Here is an 18,596-nt window from a genome sequence, read left to right on the forward strand (position 1 = left end):
GCAGAGTATTTATTGAGGATGGGGCTGGCATGGCAGGGCTTTGTGTCCTTGTGAAATGTCCTTTTTTCTTTTCCTCAGCTCATCTAAGCCAGTACCAATGCAACTCCCAAACTTAATGGAGCCTTGAAAAGAACATTCTTGTTAGGTGACACAGATCATTTTTTAAAAAAATCCTTGCAGGTTTCTGCTTGCTTATTCTTCTTGTTGTTAACGTTATCAGTGCCATTGGCATTTTGAGTATCATCTTAAAGAAAATGGATCCCAGGCCAAAATCATTTCTCAGTGATGAGAGATAGGCAAGTCTGTTTATGGGAAGTTTTACACTTTTGCATGTTTTTTCATCATCCATACTTCCATTCCATTTTCACATTACTTTGAAAGATGTTTCTTTAAAAAATCATGACACAACAGTTATTTAAATAAATATTGAAAATATATTGTTTCCTGAACATCTGTTTTCATTGATGTACTTTAATCTTTTAACTGTTGAGAACTGCATCACAACTAGAAATAAAAATAATAATAAAGACTTCCTTTAAGAGAAAACCAGAAGCTTACCTCCTGGGGATCACAGATTTGGATATCCCGCAAAAAATGAAGAGTATATTTTTAGATTCCACAGTGGCAGCAAAAATTCTTATCGCTACAAAGTGGAAGACTGATGAAATCACTTCTATTCATGAATGGATCCAAAAGTTAACAGATTATGTGGAGTTAGATAGTTTATCAGAAAAAATAAAGAACAAACCAAAACAGGAATTCATCTCAAAATGGGAAGTCTTTAAAGTTCTTTTGAAGAACAATTACAGTAGCTTAAACTCTGTTGCGGTGTTTGAATAACTTTAGTAGTAGTAGTAGTAGTAGATCTAGTAATAGATAAATCAATAATTAGTTAATTAGTCAATTTAAGACAAAAACGTGTATGGGCAACAAATAATAGATAATGGACAGGAGGTTGGGTCTATAGTCCAAGGACCACTTTTTGTTTTATTGATTTGTAATTAATATTGTCCATATTGTCCATATTGTCCATATCATGGTTTGGTTTTATTTCTTGTCTTGTTGTGTGTGTTTTTTGGGGGAGTATCAATTAAAAAAAAGGAAGAATAAAACAGACATAAATATATATATATTGTTTCCTGAATATCCGCTTTCTTGAGGTACTTTAATCTTTTAACTGCTGAGAACTGCATCGCAACAACTAGAGCAGTACAACACCCAATGAATACTTAATGCAAAAAATAACATTAGTCTGAGAAGTTTGGATCAAGATTTTTCATTGAGGAAAATAAGAAGATTGAATGCAACAAGCAGTTGATGACAAAATCATTCTCAAAACTTAATCACAGCACTTTATGTGACACCATGAAACTATGAAACCATATTTCTGAATTTTATGACAGATTTAAACAGAGCTTCCTTCACCTCTCTGTTTCTCAAACTGTATATGAGGGGGTTCAACATGGGAGTCAAAATGGCGTAGAAGAAAGAGAAGATTTTATGAAGTTCCTTTAAGGTTTCTGTTTCAGGGACTACATAGACTAAGAATAATGAGCCATAGAAAAGTGTCACAACAATCAGATGGGAAGAGCAAGTGGTGAAGGCCTTCTGCTGGGAAGCTTTGGATTTAATTCGCAAGACGTTGAGAATAATGCGAACATAGGAAGCCAAAGTCAGTAGAAAAGGGAAACCTATTGCCATATACCCGAGAATAGAAGTTGCAAGTTTTACTAGGTGGGTATTGCTGCATGAGAGGTTTGCTAATGGATATACATCACAAAAGAAATCATCAATTTCATTGGGTCCACAGAACGTTAGTTGTACTAAAAAAGAAGTTATGATAGTGTTGGTCACCAGGCCACACATCCAAGAAGTGAATGCTAATTGGAGGCAGAGTTTACCATTCATAATGGATGTGTAGTGCAGAGGTTTGCATATTGCCAAATACCGATCAAAAGACATCATTGCCAAAAGATAACATTCTGTGGCTAAACAGAAACCAAAGAAATAGAATTGTGTGATGCACCCCTTAATGGATATGGACCTATCCCCAGTAAGGAAACTGACCAGCATCCTGGGCAGGATGGTTGAAATGTAGCAAGTCTCCAACCCTGACAAGTTCATGAGGAAGAAATACATGGGCGTATGAAGATGCTGGTCAAGTGCAACCAGTAAAAAAATTAGGAGGTTCCCAACAACAGACAAAGCATAGATGGCAAAAAACAATACAAAGAGAAGTATTCTCAATCCGAGGAGATTGCCAAATCCCAGAAGGGTGAATGTTGCAGGGCTTGACAGATTTTTCTTCATTTCTGTTTGGTGGTGAATCTCAGCATCATTCTGAAATACAATTTTAAAAACATTACTGAGCTTGGAAATCCATCTTCTTATTATTTTTCCTCTGATTGATTTTGAAAGTCACATGGGACATCCTTCCTGGGCCTCTGCATTCTATACTACTTAATAATTATACATTATTGGGAATAAGGGCCATATCTCAGTAGTAGAACGTCTTGGTTTTCATCTCCAGATAGAACTGGAAGAGAACCTTGCCTGGATCCATGGAAAGCCACAGCCAGTCCGTATAAGGGATACGAAGCTAGATAGACTGACTGTGGCTGACCTCATATAAGGCAGCTTTCTATGTCACCAATAAGTGAGGCTCATGTATTTAAATTAGGGATATGACCTGGCTTTCTGTAGGGTCTGAATAGTGAGGCAGATCAGGGTGATGCAGGGGTCTTTAACCCCATGCAGTTCACAGTGTGACAGGGGAGCTGACCCAGGTTATGGGTGCCCAGTGCGCATGATGTCATGATGTCACATTTTTACGTGACGTCATGATGTTATGAATGCACACACACACCCAGCCTTGGAAGCTGACTTCTGGTGGTCCTGAAAGTCAGGTTCCAAGACCTTGGAGACCTCAGAAAGCATCTCTGAGGTCTCAGAAGGCCTCAGACACCATCTTTGAGACCTCATAAGCTGCATGGGGCCCTACAGTGTGGGTGCTGAGCATCCACAGCCCCCTATAGCTGGTGCTCCTGCACTGTGCTGTTCATAAATCTTGTGTTGGATCAGATCCTCCTGTTGTTCTGTTGTTGCTGTACTTTTCAGTTCTACAGAGCTCTATCTTTTCCTAGTTCTCTATGTTTCTTTAGACCCCTGGGCACTGCAACAAATGATACTGTCCCAACTGGGACACTAAGGAGCTCTGGATTTTATTATATTTTTCTTTCATCACAGTAGTTGAGGATTTGTTTGATAAGTTGAAAACTTCATGTAAGTTTTTTTAAAAAAAATAAATAAATCCTACACTGCTCTGCTTTAGCAATAACCATCAAGTCCGCTTCACAACCCCACAGGCAGAATTCTAGATAGTCTCATGTTATAATCTCAGGCTTGAAAGCTCTGTTGAAGGGCAGAAACAAGCACTGAAGAGGCCAATATGAAGCTGTGGAATTTTAAAAATGTAAGAACAAGTATAAATAACCACTCTTAACCAACTTAAGAAAAGTAAGAACATAGGACAACCATCTCCCAACATGTACATCCAATAAGGAAATACAGAGGAAGATTATTCCTTTTTACTCCACAAATAGCTCTTGGACCTATTTGCCTGAAGTTTGGGTAATTTAAATTCATTTGGGTGGGACTTCTGCACCTTTAACATTCATTCAGGTTGACCGAAGGGGGGGAAAGTTAGGGCTGTTTTTTAGATTCCCCTTTGCAGTGAATAGGGAAGGCAGAGCATCTTATTTTACAATGCAGCTTAGAGGCTTCAACACAGATCGAAGTGTAGGAGGCACAGAGCAATTCACAAACAGATTGAAATTTGCAAATAATGCACAGATACAAAATCAAGGTGAATCTTGAGAACAGTGAAGACCACAAATTTAAGCTTCTCCATGTTTGTTTTTAAACACAGGCTCCTTATACATGGAAACACACAGCACCTATCAAAACTCAAGCCATTATTAACTGAGGGCAGAAGTAAATTTTTTGTTTGTATTTTTTTCAGAAACACCTGAGTGCTGCTGCTCCCCTGAAAGGGGAATTGGAGAGGGATGATTTGCAGAATAGAAGCAGAAGGAAAGAGGAAGAGTAATTAACCCTTTCTGATTTCTTGGTTTCCAATGCTGCTTACCCCACCCTCCAAGATGTGGTCCCAGACCTGTGTAACTACACAATTCCAAGAATATCTTGCTAGAATTCTGAAGTGGAAGAGTGGGTGTTCCTAGTTTTGTAAAATTTCCAGCTTGCACATATGAAAAAAGCTCAGTACTATTCTAGTTTTCTACTTTCAATTCATTTTTTTTAAATTAAGTGGTCCCAGACTAGCAGTTAGTTCTCTTCTACCTGCTTACAACTCTACTGCATTAACAAAGACTATTATAGCCAAGTCCTGCAATACTTGTACTGCTTCTTTTGTTTGCAATTTTTTTTAAGTATTCAAAAAATGTAATTCCCCCACCTGAAGGTTCAAGTAGCGTCCTTGAACCTACCACCTCAGCATCTGACCACCTTATTGAGCTGCACACATCAGGGCTTCTAGTCCATACCTAGTAAAAAGTGTTCAATGGTGACAGGCACTTGTTCCTGATCATAAAATGTGTGTACATGCACACATGCACACACACATATACCCAGACTGTTGTGAAACTGTGAAAATGATTTTTGTGCAATTTTCTCTCCCACACACGCTAATGGACACATTCTCCAATGAGGGACAGAGCTTCATGTAAACATTTATTTTCCTTCCCAAATTATCTCAATAAATCAAAGAGTACAAATTCAGACGAACAGTACAACTTTCCACCATATTATGTGAAGGGTGCTGTGTATGAAAATAGGCAGCTGAGTTTAGTCAATGCTTGGTATAATAGCATGTGAGTTCTCAGAGGAACTTGTTTTTAAAATGTTTTTAAAATGTTTTGATTTAAGCTGGATCCTTGACATTACTGTTTTCTGAAACCTCTGACAGTTTTCTCAGTTCTATAGTACTTCTAAGAAATCAAAAATATTAATAAATTGGCAGGAGTTTTATGATTGCCACAAGCCATGAAATGAGGGCATATGATGCAGACCACTTGCTAAAGTTAAGCAGGTTAGGTGTCTGAATGAGGGACATATGGGAACCACTTGCACATGAGTGCCTTTAAGTACATGACAGGGGGAAATGGGATAAAGATATAGTACATTCAGTGAATAATAGAATTTTGTCTTTCTGAATGTATTCTGTGAACTCCAAAAAGTTAATTCTAGGATCCCAAATATTCTAAAATAAATCGGCTCAATGAAAAAAAGATGACATACATTTCTCTCTCTTTCTTTTTGGTATGCATATCATAAAAAATTAACCAGTTTCCTCATAAAGCTTGAGAGTGACCTATGGAAGGAGGAAGACCAAGATCAGATAGGTTAGATTTATAAAGCCCAATTGCCAATTCCTTTCATCCAGTTTACCAAGAAAGTGGTATTCTTAATTGGCATACAGTGCATACGAATCATTTAAAACTCTCATAAAAATGGAAAATCATGTTTATATGTAGTACATGAAGAGAAAACACTAACAGGATGGATTTATAAACATTTACCTCTAAAATTATAATACTTCCATGTGGAAAATCTGATGTATTCCATTCGGGCTCCATAAATAGGATGCAAGTTTCTCTTCCCTACCCCTGTTCTGTTCCAATCATGTCATTCTAATGTTGGCTCTGGAATCTTCTTTCCAGTTAGTAGCTAACTGTTAGTATGCTCACTTATTTAAAGTACAAATGATCAAGTTGCCATGCTTTTATTCAGCAGCAAAATATCAGCAGGTAACCTTACTTGAACGTGACTAAATGATCAAGGACATACTGTTTCTACAAATTAATATTTCATTATGGCTAGGGAAAAGCGCTATATCCCCTGAAAGCTATGTGCTCACTCATGCCTTGGGGAAGTCATTAGACTCTTCCAAAGCCAAGGCTCTTAATCAATACTATCTCTTCAGGGCTATGAAGGTACTCACAGCCTATCCTCAACATCCTGAATGAGAAATGCCACCTCACTTCTACTGAAGTTTTATTTATTAAGTATAGAGACATTAAAATAAAGGAGATAGGGTTTGGACATATTGTAGACTTGGACCCCAGTGGTCATCTAGTCCAACTCCCTGCAATGCAGGAATCTCAACTAGATGACAATCCAACCTCTGCTTAAAAACCTCTGAGGAACGAGACTCCACAACCTCCCAAGAGAGTCTGTTCTACTATCTAATGGCTCTTACTGTCAGAAAGTTCTTCCTGATGTTTAGCTGAATTCTTCATTCTTGCAATTTGAAGGCATTGCTTCAAGTTCTACCCTCCAGAGCAAGAAAAAACAAGCTTGTTCCATCTTCCATGTTAAGATGGTTAGAAAGTTTAGATAGTTGAAGAAGGCTATCATATCTCCTCTCAGTCTCCTCTTCTCTGTGCTAAACATACCCAGCTCCCTCAACCGTTCCTCACAAGACTTGGTTTCCAGGCCCTGATCATCTTGGTTGCCCTCCTCTGCACATGTTCCGGCTTATCAATGTCCTTCTTAAATTGTTGCATCCAGAACTGGGCCTTGTATTCTGGTTGTGGTATGATTTTCAGAAAAATATTTTGTGTCAGGATATCAATCTCAGGGGGCTAGATTCAGACTTTATCATGCTTAGACTCATCAAATAGAGTTATTTATGCACCTGAGGAATTGGGTCAAGACAATGCCTGGAACCCTGCACATGCTGTACTTGCCTAGCTGTAAGTTTCACTGAACTCTACAGGACGTACTTTTTAAATATACATTCCACAAGGTTGTGCTTGCATATGAATTAATTCATTTACTGCATAACGCCAAAATAGGCTTCTAAGCAGTTTTCAACCAGTTTCACAAACATGTCATAATTTCATAAAATTTCATAAAAACCAGTTTCATAAAAACAGTTTCATAAAAACCAGTTTCACAAACATTAAAATATAAGCATTGCTTATTACAATGCACAATAGAACAATTTCATTTAAACAACATAGCAATTAAAGAGAAGTTTAGGCTAGTTTATCCTGACTAAGGCTGCAATCCTAATTCCTCTTACCTGAGGAGTAAGCCTCATCGAATTCAGTATGATTTATTTCTGAGTAAATGAAGTTAGGACTGCACTGCAGGTTTCTGCTTGTTTTATTCTTTGCCTTGTTACGTTACCAATGACAGTGGCAGTTTGAGTATCATTTTGAAAAGACTTGAGTCCCAGCCCAAAGGATTGTTATTCAATGGCAAGGGATGAGCCAATCTCTCTGTTTATGGCACATATTAGACAGTTTGTGTGTGTGTGTGTGTGTGTGTGTGTGTGTGTGTGTTTTTCCACACTTCTGTTCCATTTTCAGATTGCCGGTAATTAGTAAAGTTCTATATTTTTAAAAAAAAAATCATCACAAAAGAGGTATTGTAATATGTATTGAAAATGTACTATTTTTTCAAAATATGCTTTTATTGATGCACTTTAATGACTATGTGAAAACTTAATGCCTCAAGCAACCCAGTCAATGACAAAACCAATCTTTATCTTCCTGTATACTTCACATGATCCAACCCACTATGACGTTATGGAACTCAATCACAAAAAAATTCTGACAAATTTGAACAAAGCTTCCTTGACCTCTCTATTTCTCAGACTGTAAATGAGAGGATTTAACATGGGAGTAAAGATGGTGTAGAAGAAAGAGAAGATTTTATGTAATTCCTTTAATTTTTCTGTTTCTGGAACCACATAAACTAAGAATAGCGAAAGGAAGAAAAGTGTCACAACAATCAGATGGGAAGAGCAAGTGGCGAAGGCCTTCTGCTGGGCAGCTCTGGATTTAATTCGCAAGATGGTACAAATAATGCAGACATAAGAAGCTAAAGTTAGGAGAAAAGGGGACCCTATTCCCATAAACCCCAAAATAAAAGTTGCAAGTTTTACTAGGCGGGTATTGCTGCATGAGAGGTTTGCTAATGGATAAACATCACAAAAGAAATCATCAATTTCATTGGGTCCACAGAAAGTTAGTTGACCCAAAAAAGAAGTTATGATAGTGTTGGTCACCAGGCCACACATCCAAGAAGTGAATGCTAACTGGAGGCAGAGTCTACCACTCATTATAGTTGGGTAGTGCAGAGGTTTGCATATTGCCAAATACCTATCATAAGACATCATTGCCAGAAGGTAACATTCTGTGCATGCCAAGAAACCAAAGAAATAGTATTGTGTGATGCAACCCTTAATAGATATGGACCTATCCCCAGTAAGGAAACTGACCAGCATCCTGGGCAAGATGGTTGAAATGTAGCAGGTCTCCAAGCCCGACAAGTTCACGAGGAAGAAATACATGGGCTTGTGAAGATGCTGGTCAACTGCAACAAGTAAAACAATTAAGAGGTTCCCAACAAGTGATAAAGCATAGATGACAAGGAACAAGGCAAAGAGGAGGATTCGCAGTTCAAAGTCATTGCCAAATCCCAGAAGGATGAATGTTGAAGGGGTTGACAGATTTCCTCCCATTGCTTTTTGCTGTTGAATCTCAAATTCATTCTGAAATACAATTTGAAAAATGTTAGTGAGCTCAGCAACCCACCCCATTCCTGTTTTCCCTCCCATGGATGTTTGTGACTGATGTGGACAGTCACAGGAGACTGTGAGGGACGATTTGCAGAGGAAAAGGAGGAAGAGAGGCAAAGAGCTCACGATTCTTACCAACCTTTTGGTTTGTCCCTGCTCTTTACCCCACTTCACCCACCAGTTTGTGGTTCCAAACCTGTGTAACCGCAAAATCCATGACATCACACAAATGTAGAACTGCAGATGCTGAAGAATTGAAAGTATTGGAGTGGAATTTAGTACTTCTGACTGTAGTAGATGTTCCCTATTTTGTAAAAAATAAAAATAAAAAAAATCCCAGGTTATATATAAAAATAAATTTTGACTTTACTATCCTAGTTTTCTGTTTGCAAGGAGGTGTTTTATGAAGATGTGGTCCTTGATCGGCTGTTAGTTTTCTGCTAGTAGTTTAGGAATCTGCTATATTTTACTGCTAGATAAATAGATGTGCTCAATGGCTATATTTGGAGCAGAATTATGTGGGAAGGAGGCAGTAGAATTCTGAGAAATGAAGGCAGCTCTTCAAAATTGTAGGTAGGAAATACCACATTGAATGCTTCCTTATAAATGAAATCTCCTTGCCTGCAGAAATCTAGCACAATGGGGGGTAATATGGGCTAAGGTCTTCCATGCATGTGCATCTTTTCTTATTTCAAATAATTTATTTAAAAAACAATGTGATTCCTCCACATGCAGACTGAAGTGGCATCCTTTATTCAACCACCTCAGCCCTTGAGCACCTTATTGAGCTGCCTATGTACACACCAGGGCTTCTAATCTGTAACTAGAATTAAATTCTGTCAGGTATTTTATATGAAACTTATGAAACTGTGAAAATGATTTTTGTGTATCTTATTTCTTCTGATAGTTAAGAGGCATGTTAAACAATGCAGGAGGGAGCGTCATATAAGCTTCAATTTTCACTCCAGAACTATCTCAGTGAGTCAAACAGGACAACGTCAGACTAGGAAGCGGACATTATGAAAATAGGCAGCTGAGCTTAGTCAGTGCTTGGTACCTAATAGGCACACCATCCCTTGCTCCTTGACATTGCTGTTTGCTGAAATCAGCTTTCTCAGTTCTATAGTACATCAAATTAATACAAATACAAATCAATGGCTAATAGCCGTAAATAAATAAATTTGAATTTGAATTTGAATTAATACAAAATATTAATAAATTGACAACTGTGTTATTTTTGCCCCAGAGCATGCACTGAGGGCAAATGAGGCAGGTTTAGGTCTGGTGAATGCCTGGATATGGAATGTCAAGGAACCCCATGTATGCCACCTTGAAGTCCATGATGAAATGAAGATGGGCTGTTAATGCACTAACTTAAATCAATGATAGCACTGAATATGTTTCCCTGAACATATTCTGTGAATCCAAAAAAAGGTTGACCCTGCAATGCCAAAGATCCTAAAAAAGATTGGCCCAGTGATAAAATATGTTGTTTAATTTATTCTGTGCCTACAAGCTAACAACCTACCTTTTCTCCCACTAAACATGAGACTGACCTACAGAAAGAGGCAGACTGAGATCAGATTGGTTAGATTGACAAAACCCAACTTTCCCTTCTTATCAGCCACTATCAGTGTATATAAACCATTTTAAACCTTTATAAGAATGAAATACTATATCACAAATATAGTACTTGGAGACAAAAGATTAATAGCATGATTGATAAATATTTACCTCTGAAACTGTTATATTCCTAGGTACGTTCCATTCAGTTTCCATATGTAGGATAGAAGCTTCTCTTCTCTATCCCTGCTCTGGTCCAAACATTTCATTCCAGTGGTGACTCTGGTGTCTCTTGCTTCTTTTGTAGCAAAATATTACTGTACTCACTTATTTAATGTACAAATGATCAAGTTGCCTTGCTGTTATTCAGCAGCAAAATATGAGAATGTAAACTTATTTAACAGACTATTTCTACAAATGCATATTAACTATGGTTAGGAAAAAGAACTCAGCAGTTTGCCAGGGTTTGCCTTTCTATGTTTTGAATTCTAGGAGTTATAGTGAGCTATTACCATAGTCAGGCTTACATAACAGGACATCAATGACCCTGGAAACTACATGTTGACTCATGCCTTGGGGAAGCCATTAGGCTCTTGCAAAGCCAAGGTTCTTAATTAAGGTACTCACAGGCTGCCCTCAACAGCCTGAACAAGGAATGGCATTCATTCTGATGACATTTTATTGCTTAATTATTGAAGTAACAAAATGAAAGAGATGGAGTTTATTCACAATGGTCTTGTGGATTATCAGAAAAATGTTTTGTGCCAGAATATCATACTCAAAGGGCTGGGTCCAGACTTCATCATTCTTTGTGTATCATAATAGAGTTATATATGGACTGAGGAATATATAGACCTGCAACCCAGCAAATACTTGCCTAGCTGTAAGTTTCACTGAACTCTATGGTGATAACTTCTTAGATACTCAATCCACAGGGTTGTGCTTGAATATGAATTAATTTACCAGAAAGAAAGCCTCATGGGTTTAATTTTGAATAGATGTATTTAGGATTGCACTGTATGGCTGCAATTTGATGCAAACACCTGTATGAATAAGGTTCATTGAACAAAACATGACGTACATCTCCATAAACATCCACAGGGTTTGATTGTAAATGAAAACAACTGAAAGGGTTGCAACTGAGATTTGAGCAATTTATTTATTTGAGCAATTTATTTATTTCAGGGGTTTATTGAGACGTTATTTTTCTTACTGTGGTGGAATACATAATCATTATGTTATTCTAAAATATTCATTTTCAATGCAAAGGCAATAATGCAAATTGGAAGGGAAGGAATCAATTGCATATTGTTTGCAGACTAAAAACAAGAACAGCTGCATTTTGGCACTAGGGCCTGCGATTCTCCACTTGTTTTAAATCATTTATATTCCAGAGTTACATTTTCAAAACTTTGCTTTTTAGCCAGTGGAACAGAAACCTGGGATATAAACATCTCAACATATCAACGAACTTTTCCAACTGCTTCTAGTACAATACCTTATACTTCCACAATATTGATTAAGAAAGTACTACTGATTGTTGGCTCCACAACTCCTTTCGTGGGAAACTTGTATCCTTCCAGAGGCTGTTGGACTCCAACTCCATGCCATTCAGGTAGAGCTGATGTGCTAGAGAAGGATTTGGGTGTAGAGTCTCAGGGGCACTGCATGAGAGGCAGAAGGGGTGCCAAAGTTTGACATCACACAGGGAGCTGGTGAAAATTGAGACCCCAAGATCCGCCACTGGATTTGCGATGGAGTTCAACAACCTCTGGAAGACCATTGGTTCCCTATCCCTCCTGTATTCTCTTGAAGGAAATATATTACAGTTAAGAGCATCACACACTGTAGAAATGGTGAGGCAAAGCAGGGATCCATTTATTGAAACCAGTTATGACAGTACATTTTTCGGCATCCTTGCAAAATGCGTCACCTTGCTGCAAACTCTTCTTAGGGCTCTATGTACTTCTTTATTTCTTAAACTGTAGATTAAAGGATTGACGAGAGGTGTCAAGACCGTATAGAAGACAGAGAAGACTTTATTGAGGTCTCTCAGAGTTGGTGTATCTGGCAGCATGTAGACAATGATTATTGTGCCATAAAAAATGCAGACAACAATCAGATGAGAGGAGCAGGTGGAAAAGGCCTTTTGCCGTCCAGTGGTGGATGGGATCTTTAGGATGGTGGTGATGATGCAAACATAGGATGTGAGGGTCAGTAGAAATGGGGTGATAGTGAAAATGAAGGTCGAAAGAAAGGTGACAAGTTCAATCATGCTTGTATCACTGCAGGAGAGTTTTTCAAGTGGGATGAAGTCGCAAAAGTAATGATCCATGACATTTGGGCCACAGAAGGATAACTGGGCCATCATGTATAATATTACACAATTAGCCAGCAAAGAGTCGATCCATGCCCCAACGATGAGCTGAACACAGAGCTTTACATGCATGATAGAAGTGTAGTGCAAAGGTTTACATATAGCCAGGTAGCAGTCATAGGACATTGCTGCTAGGAGATATGTCTCTATACCTACACAAGAACCAAACAAATAAAACTGGGACAGACATCCACTAAGAGAAATGGACTTCTTGCCACTTATCAAATTGGCCAACATTTTGGGCAAGATAATAGAGCTATAGCAGGTCTCCAAGCAAGACAAATTGGCCAGGAAGAAGTACATGGGGATGTGGAGGTGTTGATCAGACACAACTAGCAAAAGGATAAGGAGATTCCCAGTTATTGTCACAATGTAAATCACTAGGAACAGTACAAAAAGATGGAGCTGAAGTTCAGGGAGATCCCCAAATCCCAAGAGGATGAATTCTGTGATAACTGTCTGGTTTTCCTTCTCTGTGTTCCACATTGATTTAATCAACTGCAGGTCACATCAACCCTAGAAAATAAAAGCAGAAGAAGATGAATTTTGATATAAAGACATCCATCAAGTTTTAAAAGCCCCACCCTCCTAATATCAGCACCACTAGGAAGCTGTTTTGCAATAGGAGTAGCTCAAGCAAAATTTAGTGGATTATAGTATGTGGGACAGATTTTGCTTACCATCTCTGTTGCAGCTTCCAATATGATTACAATCCTCATATTACAGTCCTACCTATTAAAACCTGTCCCGCAGTACCACCATGTAGCATCATCATAAAGCCAATTCAGAACGAGGATGGTGCTTCTTGCTATCACTATGGCACCTTGTGGTTAAGCATCTGGATGCTCAGAAAGCAGCTGTGGTCTTTTCTTGTCCTAGGTTCATGCACCAGCTCTGCACATTCCTGAGAAGATGAGAACTGGCTACTGCAAGCTATGGCTTTGTGACATGCATGAATACCAATGTTTTTATTATTAATGGTTTCTTATCTGAGTAGCAGTCATTTTAGAATTTGCAGTGCAAAGTCTGCTTCTATTTTTACTGCTGTTGCTTTTAAGTGGTGTAAGCCCCCCACCCCACCCAGGCAATGCAAATGCTTTGGAAGGGTGGAGTATAGTTTTTCTAAAATCAATCAGTTAATAAATGCCAAGTATGCTTAGTCAGACGTTCACCCCACTGTTATCATTGGAACAAAGCACTTTCCCAAGCAAGTGTGTGCAGGATTTCAGCCTAAGGCAATGTGAGTGCTGCAATGCTAAGCAAAAACACAACACAAGTATCTTTTTCAAAAATGAGCTGAGCTTTCTTTTTCCAGTTGGAGTAGTGAATGAAAGGGGGAGTTTGATATAGAAATGTTTTGATGAACTGGGTGAATTTGGGAAGGCAGTTGCCATTTCTCCCCATTTGTCTTCCTGACTAAGTGTAGAGATGGGAGAGCAATTCAATTCAGATTGCATTTCAAGGTGATTCTACCTACCTGTCAGGCATGGAGAGTCCTCTCCTCCCTTCTGTACCTTCACAGATAAAAATTAACAAGCAGCTGCTATATTTATAGTCCTTTTATTACGACATCATGTTGCAAGCACAAATACACAGCTCTCCGCAAGGAGGGCAGTTGGCTATTCTAAATCCTCCTTCCAACTTCTGCAGCATTTTAGGCACCGACAGGAAGTTCCTCCCTCCCTCTGACTCCTTTGCTCTCTAATACATTTGGACCTCTGAGTACGTGGTGAGGGGGGAGTCCCCCACACTCTCTAGTGATGTCTTGACTAGCTGCCCCTCCCTTCTGTTTCTCTTGTCTCACAACTGGATAACCCCTCCCTAAACTGTTCAACTTCTCTCACTCTCTGCTTCTGAACACACCATGGACAATGGGGACCACTCTTCCCCATCTAACTCTCCATCGGAGAGAAGCTGGTCTGCCGTAGAATGCATTCCCCAGTCGTCATCTTCAGACCATTCCCTGACACTATGTTACACATTCCAGAATGATACGTGAGCCAAAATAAAGCCATTCCCCAGAATCTTATTTCAGCATTCCTGATGGGGCATCCTCCAATGTACCAAAGGACAGGAGGCTAACTAGGGGAACTCAGGGGGAACGGGGAGTGCCCCCCACAGCATCTGCCACCAGAGTCAATTGCCTCAAGATAGGATCCTCTGTATGTATTTCTTCCTTGAACTTTACATCGATATAATGGGTGAGAGAAAGCCGTGAAGGATTAGTAAAATAAATCAATTATTTAACTTGTCATGGCCTTTCCAGAAACATCCACAAATGTAGTTTGAACCATGCATTTGCATTAACAGAACTTCACATACAACTGGAAAGAAGAGAAACGGAGAGAAACCAAAATTGACCTATCCTAACACTGGTAAAAACAAACTATTGTTTAGAAAAACTCTTGAAATATGGTACCTCACCAACAAAAGAATAGCATCATATGGGATGAGCACTTGCCTTCAACCAATCTCTTTGATGCGCAGTGATATTCCAGGATTCAAAACCTGTAGTAAAAAAATTAAGGAAACACAATAGGCTCTGAGCAAGCTGGAACAGCCACATTTACACAGAACTGTTAGTGGTAATGTTTATGGGTGTAGATGCTTCTCTCTTAAAATAAGTGATCCTGTGGGACTTTGCTGCAGATTGGCTATCTGGGGGTGGGGACCATTTATCTTGCAACTGACTGCCTAAACCCTAAGGGGATTCTTGTATTAATTATTGCTTCATGGGATTGCTTTACTGTCTGGATGAAACATATGGCTGGAATTTTACAGCCTTCTGGTTTCAAGTTCAGTTGTGTGGGGCAGGGACAGAGGAAGGGGGTGCGGTGGGGATGGATTGCCCCGGGTGTCTTCGCTGAGGGGGTGACATTTGGCGCGCCACCGGCCCGCGACTCCCAGGCCTACCCCGAGCGGTCAGGGTAAGGGAGGGAGCTGCGCCGCTTTGCTGGCGGCATTCCCCCCCCTTCATTTTGACAGCTTGGGGGAGGCTTGGGAGTCGCAGGCCGGCGGTGCGCTGAATGTCTAACATCAGCAGCTCGCTCTGCCCCCATGGGCGGCTTGCTCCGCCCCCGGCTACAGAATGTGTACGCTACTCCATGCACCCAAGTGGATATCCCGCACCTGGGAGGGCACCTTCCATGCCTAGCGCCCCTCAGGAGACACTCTGCCCCCCTCAGGAGCATGCCCCACCCCCCTTGGGAGCACGCCCATCCTGGGTAGCACAGCCATATGCTCTACCACTGGTGTGGGGTGTATGTTTTAAAAACAAAATCATAACAAAATACCTGTTTTAAGATATTTGATTTATATACATAAATTTATGTATATCAGCCTTTAGCTGCCCTCTAGTGTTCAAACTTCCTGCTTGACAGCAGCAGCTTCATATAGTGTTCAGTTTATGCCCGGATTGACTTTATAAACAATAATGGAAAAATAGCAGGCTTTTTGCTGTGATGTTTATTTTCAAAAGTATATTGGCAGTGCCACATTTATGATTTCGCAAAATGAGAATCTGGGTTAAAATCATGCATTTCTCATTTTGTTTGTTTGTTTGTTTGTTTGTTTGTTTGTTTGTTTGTTTGTTTTAGTGATAGACAATGCCCCATGACTTGATTTGAAATCAGCTCAGTATTTATGAACTATAGTACTCTCAAGGCGATGAAAGCTCACCTAGGAATGCTCTGAGACAGTTTGGAATGTCATCACACATGCACAGGGTATTATTATTTCCCCAGTTCTGCTCCAACTGTCTACCAATGACATTAGATCAAGGCTTCCACTTGCTCTGGGAAAAGGTGAATTAACTGAGGCTCAGTCCAGAGAAGAGACAGATGGTGATTGGGGGGTGCCAACTTGAATAATATATGGGAGCGGGATCCAGGTAAGCCCTGCCCCACATGATCGATGACATGATGCAGCACACACACACTATTTGAGTGGCAATACCCATTTATTTGGGTGGCTTGGGCCCCTCAAATATTTTAGGGGAGGTGAAGGGACCTCGGCACTTAGGAGCTGGTTCCTGTGCTACTCAGTGTGTACCCTTGATGAGATCACAATTCCTCTTTAAAAGGCAGAGGATTACACAATGATAGCTCTATCCTGGAGTAACTTTAATCAATGCTACTTCATCTGCTAGCTGTGTATACTGCTGGGGGAAAGGGAACTGATTATGACTACTCATACCCTGACAGCTTCTATACTACTGTCATTCGTTAATTTGGTACCTTCCAGTTTAGATTAATTTAGCATGCTTCATTTAGAAATGTCCTTAAAAGTTCACTTAATTCAGAATGCAGAGAATGCATTAGTCATGATTAGAATAGACCCATTCAGTAATGTTAAGAAATCCAGTCTTTTCTCATGCCTAATGCCTGTTAGAGTTTGCTCTCAATAAAGCAGTTTGGGCACAATCCTTAGTGTAAAGATTATAAGATCAGTAAATAAGTTCCGTTGATTCCAATGGGACTACTCTAAATATGGCAATGGATCCAGCTCTCAGGTATGATATCTTTTTCCACAAGGATATCATGATCCAACTTTATTTCTTTTATTTGTTTATTTTTACTCCTACACTTGAAAATTAAAGTCTCGGTGGGTATAGCTTGGCTATTCTTGTTCATCCTGTTGAGACAGTGTGTGTGTATGTTAATATCAGTTTGGTGCCATTAATTAAATAGACATGGGTTTGGAAGAGGGTAGAGAATTCTCCTTGACATGAGTGAGCATCTAACTTTCCCTGTTTGAGAACTCCCCCCCCCCTTTGTCTGCAGTATTGACATCCCATTATGGGAGATAATAGTTTAACACCTAATGCTAATAGTTTAAGACACTTGGCATAACTCCCAGAATAACAAATATAGGTAGCCAAACACAGGCAGAAACTGCTTAGTGATTTCTCCCAGTCATTGCAAACATCTAGTGACAGAAGCACTTGTATTTGATTATTTAACTGTGTCTAAATAAGTGTAACTACTGATATTTTGCTACTAAATGGAAGCCAGACTTCTTGAACATTTGAACTTTAATAAGTGCACACTGATATTTTGTTAGTGGATGGGAGCAAGATTGGAGCAAGACTCCACAACATCCACCTGGAACAAAACTTGGGAGCACCATAAGGAATCAGAAGAGAGCTGTGCGTCCTAAGAATGGAAACTGAGCTGAACACATCAGAGATTCCATCTAGAAACACAATAATTTTGGAGGTAAATATACATAGTTTCTCATCCCCATGTGCTATCCTTGGAACAGGGTGTTTCTTTTTTATTTCATGAGAATTTAATATGGTTTATAGGCACCATATTTCTATCAGGTATGTACAGAAACTATTTCAAACTCATATGGCAACTCTTATCAATTTCATGGTGAACTGTGGAAGGTGGGTTTAGTAAGTCTGATCTGATTTCTGTTTAGGTTGTTCAAAAATAGAGTGCTGTTTTTTCTAGAAAAATAGGTGCCGGTACTTACCCTGAAATTGTTACTGTAAGTGTCACACCTTTTATTAACAACAAAAAGACGTGCCGGTACAGCATACCCTTGAGTGCCCCCTGAAAAAAGCACTGGTTCAGATCAATTGCATTTACTTAATTTGCCTTCCTCTTTATAGGTCAGTCACAAGGTTTATTAGGAAAATATGTATGAAAAGCCATCTTTTACTGGACAGATCAGTTTTAGACTCTTTAGACAACCAGGAATAACATGCTGGATTTCTCAATCCAATGCTAGGTACTCATAGTTTAAATAATATTTCATGACATTTGAATATTTTGAATGTACTTCAGTTCTGGTTCAACTGAGTTTGTAGTTTTGACAGTTACGTTCTTCATCTTCATTTGGAATCTCGCAATCAATGATGTTTCCAAGCTGCTGATTTTTACCCAGAATTCTGTTCACTTAATATAGATAATAAGGATCTGGAGTTACCTTGTTTGATTCAGTGATACTGTTCTGGAAGAAAAATCAAAATCTATATGTAGTTTACTTTGGGATTAGAGAATGTTTCCTAAGCTAGTGTAATAAAAATATTGATAATTTTTA

General features: G+C 39.2%; 3 protein-coding genes across 3 annotated transcripts in view; all 3 read right to left on the reverse strand.

Annotated features, from left to right (window-relative positions):
* Positions 1 to 1,371: 1,371 nt before the first annotated feature.
* On the reverse strand, positions 1,372 to 10,636 carry LOC310829579 (olfactory receptor 10C1-like; the record flags this gene model as incomplete). Its single annotated transcript, XM_083708232.1, has 4 exons — positions 10,343 to 10,636; positions 8,805 to 8,912; positions 8,309 to 8,581; positions 1,372 to 2,340 (listed from the first exon to the last, which is right to left on the reverse strand). The coding sequence occupies exons 1-4, from the start codon at positions 10,385 to 10,387 to the stop codon at positions 1,372 to 1,374; spliced, it is 1,395 nt and encodes a 464-aa protein (XP_083564358.1). The 5' UTR covers positions 10,388 to 10,636.
* LOC310829685 (epididymal sperm-binding protein 1-like) overlaps positions 4,547 to 18,596 on the reverse strand; it is a 101,477-nt gene continuing 87,427 nt past the window's right edge. Inside the window, exon 8 of the transcript XR_014557325.1 lies at positions 4,547 to 4,562. The gene's annotated coding sequence lies outside the window, so the exon portion shown is untranslated. The remainder of the gene's footprint in view (positions 4,563 to 18,596) is intronic.
* The window catches only part of LOC310830564 (uncharacterized protein), a gene marked incomplete at its 3' end in the record, with an annotated part of 28,946 nt that continues 22,412 nt past the window's right edge, over positions 12,063 to 18,596 (reverse strand). Inside the window, exon 4 of the mRNA XM_083710346.1 lies at positions 12,063 to 13,046. Coding sequence (XP_083566472.1) covers positions 12,063 to 13,046 — 984 coding nt within the window. The remainder of the gene's footprint in view (positions 13,047 to 18,596) is intronic.

Source organism: Podarcis gaigeae (assembly GCF_964106915.1).
Source record: "Podarcis gaigeae genome assembly, chromosome: 13".
NCBI classification, from domain to species: domain Eukaryota; kingdom Metazoa; phylum Chordata; class Lepidosauria; order Squamata; family Lacertidae; genus Podarcis; species Podarcis gaigeae.